At 63.8% G+C, this 13,184-nt stretch overlaps 1 protein-coding gene across 1 annotated transcript; it reads right to left on the reverse strand.

The window, feature by feature from the left end:
- Window positions 1-987: 987 nt before the first annotated feature.
- Window positions 988-10,817, reverse strand: NKAIN4 (sodium/potassium transporting ATPase interacting 4). The gene is made up of 6 exons (XM_090285356.1): window positions 10,683-10,817; window positions 6,271-6,408; window positions 5,322-5,402; window positions 4,433-4,627; window positions 2,449-2,509; window positions 988-1,338 (listed from the first exon to the last, which is right to left on the reverse strand). The coding sequence occupies exons 1-6, from the start codon at window positions 10,734-10,736 to the stop codon at window positions 1,250-1,252; spliced, it is 618 nt and encodes a 205-aa protein (XP_090141482.1). The 5' UTR covers window positions 10,737-10,817; the 3' UTR covers window positions 988-1,249.
- Between the last annotated feature and the right edge of the window lie 2,367 nt (window positions 10,818-13,184).

The following is a 13,184-nucleotide window of genomic DNA, read 5'->3' on the forward strand; positions in this document are numbered from 1 at the left end:
CTTTCTTTGCTTTAGAAAAAGGACATCACAAACGCTTGACGTTGCAGCCATCCCGGCCTGGTGCTGGCTTGCTGCTCCGGCTGGTGTCCACTTGCTTGGCCCTGGGACAGGGGATCCGGCCACTGGCAGGGCCCTGACGGCGGGCCGCCCTGCGAGTCCCACTGCCTGGAATCCCCTGGCATCTGAGGTGGGTCGGAGGCTGGAGGCCGGAGCAGGGCAGGCGCCGCTTCAGCTACGCGGGCCTGCGGGACAAGCGGGAGGGTCAGAGAGCTCTGCGGGGCGGCTTCTGGCCTGGGAGACAGCCTGGGGCTCAGAGGCCATCAGTCCCCTGGGCTGCTCTGCCCTCCTCCCCTGGAATGCCATGGGACAAAGCCCACTAAGGGGAGGGCTCCCTAGCATCGACAAGGAGGCCCAGGCCTGGGAGTCCCACCTGGGTAGTCAGGCCTTGTCTGCAGACGTCTTAGTGGGTTTGGGGGCGGGGACTGGGCTGGGAGCGGAGGGAGGGGCTTGGTCAGGGCCCTCCGGCCATCCAGGCTCCCTGGCAGCACAGAATACCCGGGCCTGGTGCATCATTTCAGAGCGCAGGGCCCCCACCGTGGACTAGTGCACCGGTGCTGGCTCGCTCGGGGGCCTGGGCGAGGCCTCTCCCTGCCACGGAAGCTGGGTGCCTGCTGCCTCTGAAGGCCTTGGGCCATGGTGCGCAGAACCTATGGGGGAGGGGCTGCCAGGTGGGCCAGGGTCCCCAGGGGAGGGCCACAGCTGTGGCCCTGAGGGCATGGGTGGGACAAGGGAAGTGCAGTTTGACCCCAAATGTCAGGGTGACATGTGGGGCGGGGCTGGGGGCAAAGGCCACTTCAGAGAAGGTGAGGCAGAGGCCCGGGCACCGCAGGAGCTCTGCCCTTCATGAGGGAAGAAGTCTGTTCCTCCCAAAGTAGAAAACCAAGGCCCCAAACTTCCTGCCATGGCGAGACGCTGCCCCCCCCCCCCAGCTGGTGGCCTCTCAGGGCCCTGCCCCGGCCCCACGGCACAAAACCGGCTTCGGCCCAAACGCCCCCAGACTCCACTGGGCCAGGTGGAGGGGGACCAAGCCCCTGATCCTGTGCACCCCCATCCCTGGCCTGGAGACACACAGAGCTGATCTCAGCAGCATGGGGGACGGATGGATGACGAATGGATGGACAGACAGAGGGACGCCCGGCTGGGCTAAGTGACTGGCCGGACCCCGCCGGGGCAGGCTGCGCGGCCATACTTACAAGTACACCTGCTTGAACAAGAGGCCGGAGGGCTTTTCAGTGACATGGTAGAGAGGAAATGGATCAAATCCACCAATGAAATCAACTGAAAGAAACCAAGACCCAAATAAAGCAAAACCCAGACAAGCAGCACCGTGGGGACTGCGGCCTGGAGACAGAGCCAGCGGCTCCGGGTGAGGTGTCTCGATGGGCACAGGCTGCTCAGCCTGGGACTGTGGTCTCAGGACCCCAGGCCCTCGGAACCTGGGGTCAGGCCCCACAGGCTCTGCCAGTCACTGTCCCACCTTGTTCACCAACGTCACCCACCGGCCCCTGGAAGCCGTCTGCGCAGCTAGTGGGTGACAGGGGCTCTCTGGGCAAAACGAGTCCATTTCTGAGCCCCAGGGCGGGCTCCTGCCTTGGTGTGCTGAAACGTGACCGACACACGAAGCCTTCGGTTCCTCCAGCAGCTGCAGCGAGAGAGGCGGCTGGGGCTCACGCAGCGGGAGGGCGGCGGTGGGGGGTGGGGGGAGCTGTCTGGGGCCGAGCCGCTCTCTGAGCTGTGGGGTGCCCACCCCAGAGTCACCTGACGCCTGGGGCAGAGGCTCTGAATTCTGATCCCGACCCCAGGAAAGGGTCAGCCCACAGGGGCCAGGGTCCCCTGGCATGCCCAGCCCCCACCCACCCTGGCTTTGTTCTCTGTGGGGCTTTCCCATGGCACCGTGTCAGAGCCGGGGTGGTTGGGGCCTGTGGGGGTGGCTGAGTGCTGACACAGAAGTCGAAGGGGGTCACAGTGGGGGTACAGAGGAAATGCTGCTCAGATGAGTCCAGGCCGGCCCTGAGGGCCTGGGGGATGCCCGGCCAATGGGGCCCCTTTCTCTCTGCCAGAGGTAGAATGGCCCATGGCCCCAGGTCTGGGGGCTCAGCCCTCCACCTGCAGCAGCGGTGGGGCTTGTGGGGGGCCCAAGCTGCAGCACAGGAGCCCGTGAACCTGCTGGACTTGGGGTGAGGTGACCACTGGTGCCCAGAACCTGGGGCTTCCCCCTCGTCTCTTCTCAGGGGGCTGAATCATCCCCTCCTTGCTCTGGCAGGGACCCCACCCTGGGCGTGGAGGCTCATCTAAGAGAGAACTTGGAGGCGCCAGCTCCATAGCCAGCCCTCTGCCCGCCTCTGCCCGCCCCGCCGCCGGAGCCGGCCGGCAGGGCTGCACACTTACAGCCGGCTTCCTCCTTGGTGAGCGCGCTGACCACGTAGCAGGCGTAGACGAATCCCACCAGCTGGAAGGCAGGGAGACACGGCTGGGTGGGGGTGGCAGGCAGCAATCAGGAAGGTCATCTCGGGCTGTGGGCCGGATGAGCTCTGAAGTTCTGGTGGCGTCTGACCTCCCTAGGGGGCATGTCTGGCCCCTGCAGGTGAGGGTCTCCGGAGGGGGTTGGCTCCTGGACCAGTGAGCCAGGAAGATGACCGAGCCCCACTTTCACAGGGGGTGAGAGGCAGGGAGGCCCTGGGAGACATGTGACCACAGCCTGGAGGGCTCCTCACTTACAGCCAGGCCGCCTCCCCAGGGAACTTAGGCAGCCAATCACCGGGCTCCTCCTCTTTGGGGCGCAGGCAGCTGCACGGACAAGGTGTGAGCCAGCCGTTGCACGGTGAGTGGGTGACAGCCGGAGACAGACTGAGGCCCTGCCGGGCACGGGCCCCTCGGTGGAGGGGCTCAGATGTCAGGGGAAAGAGGGCAGGTGCCCGTGACACCCGCTGCAGACCCCCGGCACCAGGCAGCCTGCATGAAAGGGCTACAGCTGAGGCGGGGCAGGGCTAGCACTGCCCACGGCTCAAGCTGTCCACACCCACATGCCGGCATCACTAACCGCGGGGCGGGTTACCCCCGAGGGCGACGTTTACTGCCACCAGGGCTGACGGACAGGCTGGAAAAGCTGGGCTTGTGTCCCCTGCTCTGGAGGCCCCCGCCCTCCTCAGGGACAGGCGCTGGGCCTTCTCTCTGCTGACTTGGCAGCCTGTCTCCTTGCTACCAGGGGGCAAACTGCAAGGACCCAGGTGGAGGTCTCCTGTGTGTGATGGAGCCGGGCCACTCGCTGTCCATGGTGCCGAATGCGCCCCCCGCCCCCACGCGCCCCAGTGGCTCCACAAAGCTCTCCACACACCCGCAGGACTGCCGTCCCCCCAGGAGCTGGTGCTCTAGCCCCTCTGGCTGGTTTGAATTCCTGACAGGACTGCATGGGGCTGGCCAAGGGTCTACTTCCCCTGGGCCCTCCAAAGCAAACAGCAGAGGGCAGGCTGTCCCACTGAGGCAAAGGATGCGCCCCTGAGCTCTGCAGACCCTCCTGCCGATCCAGCCCCTGGCACGGAGTCACCTCTCTCTGCAGAGGACCCAGTGAAATCTAAATTTCAGATACACAGCGAACTGGGTGTGTCTGTTTTTTGTTTTTAGCGTGCGTATATCCCAAGCACGGAATAGAACACACTTGCACTAAAACTTACTTGTTGTGTCTCTGAAATTCAAATTTAATGGAAAGACCTGAAAATTTTTAAAAGATTTTACTTATTTAATTTTAGAGAGAGGAGAAGGGAGGGAGAGAAACATCATTGTGAGAGACAGCATCAATTGGTGGCCTCTCGCACGCGCCCCGACCGGGGACTAAACCCGAAACCCAGGCCTGTGCCCTGCCGGGGTCCCAGCGGCCCTCTGCTCTGAGGGACGACACGCAGCCCACGGAGCGCCCTGAGTTTCTGTGCGCCACCCGCAGCCCTGGTCTCAGCGCCGCAGGCGCAGGAAGCAGCCGGCAGGGGCAGGCCAGGCGCCACAGTCCAGGGGCGAGGAAATGGTCCCCTGGTCTGGCCAGGGTGGAGCCCACACGGCCTCTGGGGCTGGGAGGGGACAGACTGCAAGAGCCCTGCAGGCCCAGCCCAGAGCATCACCAGAACCTTCAGGTTCTGTCCTCCTCATGCTGCCCCTGGGGCACAGCTGGTCCTGAGCCCATTTCCCAGAGCAGGATGCTGAGGCTCAGCCATACAGGCAGGGATAGCGGGTGAGTCCTTAGCCCCTTGGGCAGGGATGGGGGGCAGGGAAGGGCATCCTGCCCTGGGAGAGGACAGAGCCGTGCTCTGTGCAGAAAGGCCTGGGACCTGGTCCTCGGGGCCCCCCTGTGTCCCACAGCTGATGAGACCCTTCCCACGCTCACCGCCACCAGGATCTGCAGGCCGCTGTGCAGGGCCTCCACGTAGCCGTGCTCCAGGCTGCAGCTGACACCCGCCACCAGGGCCTGGCCACCCGGGGGCCTCGAGGCCACTGCTGGCTCCTCAGGCCGACAGCCAGGGCCGTGCTCACGCCACCAGGAGCGGTGTCTGGACAGGTTGAAGGTCAGGAGCTCGCTGTCCTGGGGGTGAGGGGGTGGGACCAGTGAGCACCAGCGACATCACCAGCCTCTACCCTGGGCTCCAGCCATGGGGGACGGGCACCAAAGCCCTCCCAGCTGCTCGGCCCTGGCACCTGGACTCAAACCCCACCCCCACTCCTGGCTCCTACGACTTATCTCTGAGCTTCATGCAAGGATGAAATAAATTGCTACGTGCAAAGTGCCCAAAATAGCTGCTCAAGCAGGATCTGTTCACCAGGGAAACTCCTAGGAAACTCGGCTTGGATGCGGTCCCCATCCCACCCTGCAGGAGGGACCAATGGGCGTCCTCAGGGTGTGAGGGAGCAGAGCAGCCCAGAGCCCGCGGGAGGGCAGACATCGCCCCGCCTGGCCCAGGCCGGGACCCTCGAGGTGGTGTTCCGACCTGCACACCTCTACCCAGGTCCTGAGGCCGCCTCCTCCTGGAAGCCTTTCCTGGTGCATCCTTCCTCAGCAGGAGGCCACCAGCCTACCAATGCCCACAACCCCTCATCCATCCATCAGGTCACTTGTCTTTTCCCAGACCTGCAGTGAGTAGCTGCTGTGTGCCAGGGCCGGGGCCAGAGCCATGAGCAGGCCCCGCCCCGCCCCTTAGGGGCGGGGTCAGGTACTAGCACGTGCAGTGCTCACGTGGCCACGCCTTCGCCATTGCACAGGTCTTCTGGACTTGACTCACCTTGGAGAGGCCCCCCACCTCCAGGTAGAAGCAGGTAATGAAGACATTCCAGGTGACCCAGATGGCCGCCCACACAGCGTACTAGGGAGAAGACAGGTGGTTAGGTGAATGAACTTGGACCTGGATGGTGTACTTGGTGGGACCCTTGCTCTTTAGGGGGAGTGGCCCACCCTGCTTTTGCCTTTGGAGGAGACTCCTAGAGGCCTCCGCGGGGGCGGGGGCTCTGCTCCCAGGTCTCCACCACGGAGCCTTCCCCACGGTGACAGCTGTCTGCTCTCACGGCCAGCGGTGCAGGACGCCTCCCTCGCTCCCTGTCCTGGCCCAGAAACGCCCATGGCCCATCCAAGGTGGACAAATGAAAAGCAAGGGCATGAATGACCTGAACTCCAGAGCAGCCCCCAGCCTTCCCCCCTAAAAGGGCGTCCTGGACAGCTGCCAGCTGGGAGCGGAGGGCTGCAGGCCAGTGCCCGCTGCTGTGAGGTCTCGCTGGGCCTCAGCTGCGTCCCCATCGCCACTGTGCGCAGGGCAGTCTCTGTGCCATGGCTGTGACTGGCCCATGGGCCTGGGATGCCTGCCCCGGGCCCTTTGCAGGAAAGGTTTGCTGCCAACACAGGTCCAGACCAATCGTCTTGGCCTGCACTTGAAAATGCTGCACTGGTCACAGCAAGCCTCCTGAGCACCTTACAAGCCTGTCCAGGGCAGGAGGGCCGCGTGCAGGGGCCTGGGCTGGGGCACTTGGGGGTCCGATGTCTGCCCTGGGCCTCTGTCCAGGTCAGGCTGTGAGCCTGGGGGTCCAGGAAGACAGTGCGCAGCTAAAAGCCTGGCCTTCCCGGGTGTTCCGGTGCTTTCTAGGACAACAGGCCTCTGGAGGGCCATGCTGGTCATCCTGTCACCGCCCTGGGTTGCGGGGGTGGGCAGGGGGAGTGGCGGCGGAGCACAGTGGACTCACCACCACGATGTAGCGAGGTCGGTATTGGATGGTGCCAAAGAGCCCCAGGATGACCATGACGATGTGGACAAAGGTGGCCAGGATGGGCGCCCACTGGTAGCCCAGGAAGTCAAACACCTGCCGCTCCAGGGCGGTAACCTAGGGCAGGACAGCGTGTGAGGGGCAGCAGACCCCCAGGGAGGTCCCGGCCTATCTCTCCCACCTAATCCCCTCTGCCCCTCCCAGGCTCGAGACCCTGCTGCGGCCCAGGCTCTTCCAATAGAACTCTTTCCAGGTGCCCCTCGCCCACAAATGCGCCTCTGGGCATTCCTTCTGTTTGGAAAGGTCCTCCGTGAGAGCCTCCACCCCCGGTGCTCAGTTCCGCATCTGGCGAATGGGAACTCCAACGAGGGCAGGCGTAGCTCCGGAGCTGGGAGGCAAGTTGCAGCCTCAGGGCAGGAGCTGCAGGGAGCCCGGCCTCCACAGCTGCACCCTCACTTGCTGGGCTCTCTTGTGCTTTCGGGACAGTTGGGGGACAGGCTGCTTCTCCACTTTAAGGCCATTCCTGCCCCTCCAGCTCTGTAGGCACCACCCTATAGGCCCGGCTACAGGAACTTGGTGTTTTCTATGCAGGGAAACTGACAGGCTCTAAGCTCAGAAAACACTGACTCACTTACTCGCTCATTCACTCACTCATCCATTCACTCACTCATTAACTCACTCATTCACTCACTCATTCATTCACACACTCATCCACTCATTCATTCACACACTCATCCACTCATTCATTCACTTACTCACTCACTCACTCATTCACTCACTCACTCACGCACTCATTCATCCACTCACTCACTCATTCACTCACTCATTCATCACTCACTCACTCATTCATTCACTCACTCATCACTCACTCATTCACTCACTCACTCCATTCATTCATTCACTCACTCACTCATTCATCATGCACTCATTCACTCACTTATTCATTCACTCACTCACTCATTCATCACTCTCATTCACTCATCCATTCCCTCACTCACATTCACTCACTCATTCATTCATGCACTCATTCACTGACTCACTCACTCACCCACTGACTCAGTTCATTTGTTCGTTCGTTCATCACGTCTGTGGGCCAGGCTGTCACACATGCTGGTGTTGAGGGGACCTGGGAGGAAGTACAGCCAAATCCTCAGCATCCAGTGAGGGCTGGAAGGGACCGACCACATCCTGGGGTGACCAGAGTGGAGAAGGGCCGGCATCCGGAGGGGCCTGTAGCTACATGTCATGATGTCACTGTGGCCCCCTCTGTGCCCAGCGCGCCCTTGGCTCTGGGAGAGCTAGAGGCCAGTCTCTGACTCTGAGTGACCTCCGGGGTGTGGGCTGGGGCCTTAGGCAGGGCCCGGGCTCTGCGAGGGGTAGGGAGCAGCACCCTGACTGGGGACAGGGCCTGGCAGGGTGAGCCTCCGTGGGTTTCCCTGGGGTTGCAGGGCCATGGGTGCCCATCCTTGGCCCAAACACTCGGCCATTCCCCACCACAGCTTCTCTCCATTGTTCTGGCCCATGTCCTGCCTGGATCCCTCAGGGGACCCTGACCAGCCCCAGGAACAGCTGCTGCGGGTGTGTCCTGGGCATAGTTCGGTCACTCTGGATGGCCCTGGGGCGGGGGTGGCAGCTATTTCCAGGAGGTCTCAGGCAGGGGGACATTCTAAGCATGCCCTTTGTGGGGGCTGGGGTCACCCTAGGAGACAGCTGGGCATGGGGAGGCAAAAGCAGGACTTGCATGAGAAAACTTCCCACGGACGTGCTCCCAGACACACAGACGCTCCCCTCTGAGCCCCTTCCTCTCATGGCACAGCTCATCCCACCCACAGGCCATGGGGGTGCTCCAGACGGGTCCCCTGAGGCTGGGTGACTGTGGTCAGGAGGCAGTGGTCTTGTCCTGTCCTGAGAAGCTGGAGCGAAGCTGACAGCCTCCAAATATAAGGAGGGCCGGGGGCCCCGGACACTCCCGGCTGTTTGAGTTCTGCTCGAGCCTCACGCCTTGAGCCCAGAGCCCCTGGCACACAACGGCCTGGACTGGGCATGCGCCGTGCATGTCCCTGCTGATGGCTCCCCAAGATGAGGGGCGGCTCCCGGGGCTGCTCCTAGAAGAGAAACCCCGCAGACTGGCAGGGTGGCCAGCACAGCAGGGGCTGCGGGGCCCCTTTTCACCTCTAAGCCCAGTCACCACAAGGCTCTGCACTGTGGCCATGTTGACGAGCGGGGAGGAGGTGAGGGCCACCCGCTGGCCAAAGCCCTTGCTGAGCCCTCGCTGCCCTCTTGTCCCCGCGGTGCGGCGCAGCCTGGGAAATGGCCCCAGCACTCCGCTGGCTCTGAGCAGCAAAGTTCATGCTATTCTTCCGATGGAAGGCTCTGCTTGTTCTTTGTCCCGTAGCTGGGCAACCAGGAAACTCTCACGCTTGTCAAATGAGAAAGAAAAGCCACAGGACTCCCCCCTCGGCTTCCCCTGCAGAACCCTCACCCCACACACAGTGACCAGGGCGGTGGGTGATGTCAGGCCTCAGCCTCCTCCCCCGCCACCCCCTCCGTCGGCCCAGGACAAAAGCCTCTCACAGCTCCAAGCTGCATTTCAGTGGGCTCAGCCTCAACCCCGCAGGGAACGCAGCTCTGGCCTGGCTGAGATGAGGGGTCTGCCAGCAGCCCCTGGTCCAGGGAGACCCTGCAGCCCTCAAGCCAAGATAATCCCCCTCCTAAGCTGCACCCAAGTTTCCAGGGGCCTGCAGGGACACCCCTCTGCTCACTGTCCACTTCAGAGGTTAAACAGGCAACGTGGCCAACTCAACCCCTAGGAGCCCGAGGCCACACCCTCCCTCAGTGCCCCGGTTTCTCCTGCCCCCAGTCAGCTCAACCCCGAGTGCAGCCCACACAGCAGACTTAACCCAGGAAACCAAACAAGTCACAGCACCCAAAGCCACTCTGCTTCCTGCTGTGCAGTCAGTCACCTGGCTCCCGCTGTCCTTCACCCGTCACCCCTTCCTTCCTTCCCTTTTCCGGCTTCAGGGAGTGGCCCCAAGGCTTGCAATAGCACCCCACTGCCGCAGACACTCCTTAGGCTTCAAGGGCTTTTGCAAGGTGAGGGCCCTCTTCCAGCCTTATCCCTGTGGAGGGCCCACCTCCCTCCACGCTCCCCTCACTGCACCCCTCAGGCATCCACAGCTCTGGGTGGCCCATGGGGGAGCGGCGTCCTCCGGGTGGGACGCACCAGCCTGTGCATCTCAGCTCCGTGCCAGCTCGGCCGGCAAGCCCTGTGCCCAGCAGAGGACAGGAACCAGCCCTGCACAGCCAAGGGTGCAGGGGGGCCTTCCACTCACTTCTCCAGAACAGCCCCGCTGTGCCCCTCCGCTGTGCCCCTCCGAGCAAGAGCACGCCCAGCATTGTGGCCTCAACAAAGCAGCATTTCCCTTTTAAGACCAGAGACCAAAGGCCATGGCCTTGCTCCTGAGCCCAGCAGCCCAGACCGTGGTTATTTGCCGCCCCCCTCCGCCTCCCTGCAGCAGGCAGCAGCTCTGGGAATGGGCCCCACCTGGCTCCCGGATCTCCAAGTGCAGGGTGGAAACTTGGCTGATGGATGGTCAAGTTCTCTGCAAAGCTGCAATCAGGGGGCCCAGCTAATCCCGGGCACAAAAGACGCCCAAGTGCAGCCCTGGGCACGGGCTCCAACCCCCTATCCACTCAGCATCCTCCGAGGCCGCCCCCAACCCCACCCCGGAGCAGCGAGGGGCCGCCTCCTGCACCTTGGGCGGCTCCAGGGGCGGCCGGCTCCGCTCCGCTCGCACTTCCAAACTCACAAGCACCTCCAAACCCAAAGGGCTGCCTGGCCTCGGAAACAGAACTCGGCCCCTCACTGGGGCCCGGCGCTCGCTTCAGAAAGGGAGCACTTTCACACACTCTGCGCGTCCACTCGGAGCCACGCTCGTCTCGGGACACGCGTGGACCGCGCGCGCAGCAGCGCTCCTCCCACCCCCTGCCCCGACTGAACCGCGCACACAGGACTTATTGAGTCCCCAGCCCGAGGCTCCGGCGAGAGGAGGGTCCAGCCCCCCCCCCCCCCCCCGCCCGAAGGCTTTTGTTTTGCTCCGGCCCGTTCCAGCGGCATCCCAGCACCTGTCACGGCCGCCCCGGCGCGCACACACGCAGAGGGTCGCCCAAGCGGGACGAAGGGGCCGGAGGTGCCGCACACAGGGCGCTGGCTTCCCACGGCCTCCGCCCCTTGGGCAGCGGAGAACTTCGGCCACAGAAGCCCGCGGGTCCGAGCCGTCCCAGCCAGGAGCCTCACAGGCTGGCGCGGACCCGCGGGCTAAAGTCGGAGAGCGCGCCCGGACCCCCCCGTGTGCAGGGGCTGCGGGGCCCGAGGGGTGGTCGCCACTCACCAGCTGGAAAGTGCAGAGGAAGATGAGCGTGCAGCGGCCGGAACAACAGCCCATGGTGCCCGCGCGGCCACGGGCGCCGCCTCTACCGTCTGGACTCGGAGCCGAAGCGCAGGGAGCCCCGCGCCTTGGCTAGTGACTGCCGAGGCCCCGCCCCGCGGCCCGCCACTCCGGGCCCCGACCCCGCCTACGCCCAAGTCCCCGAGGTCCCCGAAGTCCCCGGCCCCGCCCCGGCTCCGCTATCCTTGGTCTCTCGGAGTCCCTGGCCACTCCCCGAGGCGACCCCCAACTCCGATTCACAGACTCGCCCCCCCCACCGGCCGGCTCCCACCTCGCAGCTCTCCCCGCCCCCCGCTCCAGGCCTGTCCCCTACCCCGCCCCTCCCCGCAGTGCGGGTCCCCGCCACCCCCTCGAATAACAGCTGTGTCCCGTCTCTCTCCCCACACCCCACTTGTAGCCTCTGGGGACTTTGCACCAGCTGGGGAGGGGGCGCGGGACCCCTTCTTAAAGGGGCGATGGCGCGGCTTCTCTGGTGGCTGGAGCACTGAGGGGCCCCACGACAGACCCGAGGCTGCTTCAAGCCTGTCTCTCGGGTTCACCAGAGACTCCCCTCCGCCATGAGGCCTCCTCCCGGCGCCTCTGAGCCCCGGTGTGTTCCTCCCTCCCAGCCACCCTCCTTCCTAGCAGGGCCCAGGCTCCCCCACTTCAAGGTGTCCGGGACCTGAGTCCAGAGCTCAGAGGTCCCCTCCTGAGGGCGAGGGCTCAGGAGTAGGAGGAGGGATGTACCAGGAGCTCACCTGCCCAGGGAATGCTGGGGGTCTGCTCTGAGTGTGGCCAGGCCAGAGGGAGGGACCTCAGGGAGGCCTGGGTCCCCTGTGCGGTGGGCGGAGGACTCGGAGGACTCAGCAGGACCCAGGTGTGGAGGTGGGGACCCAGCTCCCCGTGGGGCCGATGGTGTGAGGGAGGCAGGTTGGGTCAAATCCAAGGTGTGCCTTGCAGACTGGATCAGATACAGCCCCGGTCAGCGCGAGTCATGGTCACTCACGGCCCCGGGATTGGAGCCGTCGGCTGGCAATCCGAGACGCTGGCCCAGTCTCCACAATTCTCAGCTGTGACCCCTCAGCTGGTGTGACAACAGCCGCCTGTCCCTGGGGCTTTCGGGATAGAACCATAGCTGAGCTATTCGAGGCCAGTTGCACTTGAGGGACACATGTTCCAACATCCCTTCCTTTTGTCCTGGTCCCCAACTCTTCCTGAGCATCAGGCAGAGGCAGCAGCCGGGGGTCCGGTGGGGTTGAGTCCCAGCATCCAGCAGCCCGAGGCCAGGAGCAGGATCCCCCCCAGCCCCCAGCTACCCAGACTCGAACCAACCCCATGCTCTTCTCTCCAGATGCAGGATGGAGCTGTTTCAGGGGGGGCCTGGTGGTGGAGGGTGATCAGTGGAAGACGCTGGGCAGAGGACAGACACAGGGGTCCTCAGGAGGGGCGTCCACTGTCCCGCGCACCTGTGCTGGGCCCCACCACCATTAAGGAAATGAAAACTAAACCCGCAAAGACGACCCGCTTGATGATTCTGACCCATGAGAGGCTGCAGGAACGGCCCTGCGCACACGAGGGCGTTTGGTACCGAGGTGTGGGGGGCAATTCGATCGCCTCTGTCTGAATTTACCCAGCGCTCCCACTTCCGGAGCTCTGCGCCAGGAGGCGTGTGAGTGCAGAGGCCCTTGTGCGCAGAGGCCCAGCACAGCCGTGGCGAAGCCAGAGGACAGTGGGGACCACAGAACCCCCGTCTGCAACAGGGCCCAGTCAGAGAGACAGCAATTTGTACCCGCACCTGGGAAATCGAGGTTTTGCTGCAAAGGTTGGCAGGAAAACGTGCCCCAAGTGAGGTGCTGAGTGTAGGGAAAGTGTGAGACCTGCTGTGTATTTGGGAAAACCAGCCTGGGCACGTCCAGCCCTGTGTGGTCCCAGCTGTCTCTTCGGGCCCTGCTGCCCCCGCCAGAGCCAGCTGGACCTTGAAAATCTGGCCGGCCAGGCTGGGGTTCCGCGGGGCCACTGACAACCTGTGCTCGCAGCTCCGTAGCCAGTTTCTCTGTCACCTGCTGTGTTTGGGATAAAACCGCTATGGTTCTGCCTCTGAGACCCGTACTGGGTTTCCTGATGGGAGGACACAAAGAACCCCCCATCCCATGCTCCCGTTCTGAGGCTCGGGCCTCAGAGTCTTCCCGTGGACAGTGGGTTCACCTCAGAGCACGCAGGGTTGTTGTGCGTTTTAAAGGAAATCGTCTTTATCGGGCCCAGGGCCTGACTCCTGGCAGGTGCTCATGAGTGTGGACACCTGGCCCGCGAGGGGAGTTGGAGGGGAAACTGGGTCCAGGACAAAGCAGAGCTTCTCCCTGGGTCCCACAGCAGCCCCACGGGTCTCCTGAGCTGCTGCCTGGCTTGCGGGGGCTTCCCTCCTGCTCACCTTCTGTGTCCTCCTGCCCCCCATGCCAGGAGCCCTCT

Source organism: Furipterus horrens, unplaced genomic scaffold (assembly GCF_987537825.1).
Source record: "Furipterus horrens unplaced genomic scaffold, mFurHor1.1.pri manual_scaffold_8, whole genome shotgun sequence".
Taxonomy (NCBI): Eukaryota; Metazoa; Chordata; class Mammalia; order Chiroptera; family Furipteridae; genus Furipterus; species Furipterus horrens.

What these genes read in the sequence shown, in the direction of transcription:
- NKAIN4 (XM_090285356.1), bottom strand. Translation starts at nt 10,736, where the DNA reads ATGGGCTGTTGTTCCGGCCGCTGCACGCTCATCTTCCTCTGCACTTTC. An exon ending in AGGTGGGGGGCCTCTCCAAG is followed by an intron (nt 4,628 to 5,321) that starts GTGAGTCAAGTC and finishes CCTCACCCCCAG; the next exon opens with GACAGCGAGCTCCTGACCTT. An exon ending in GCCTGCAGATCCTGGTGGCG is followed by an intron (nt 2,510 to 4,432) that starts GTGAGCGTGGGA and finishes CCTGCCTTCCAG; the next exon opens with CTGGTGGGATTCGTCTACGC.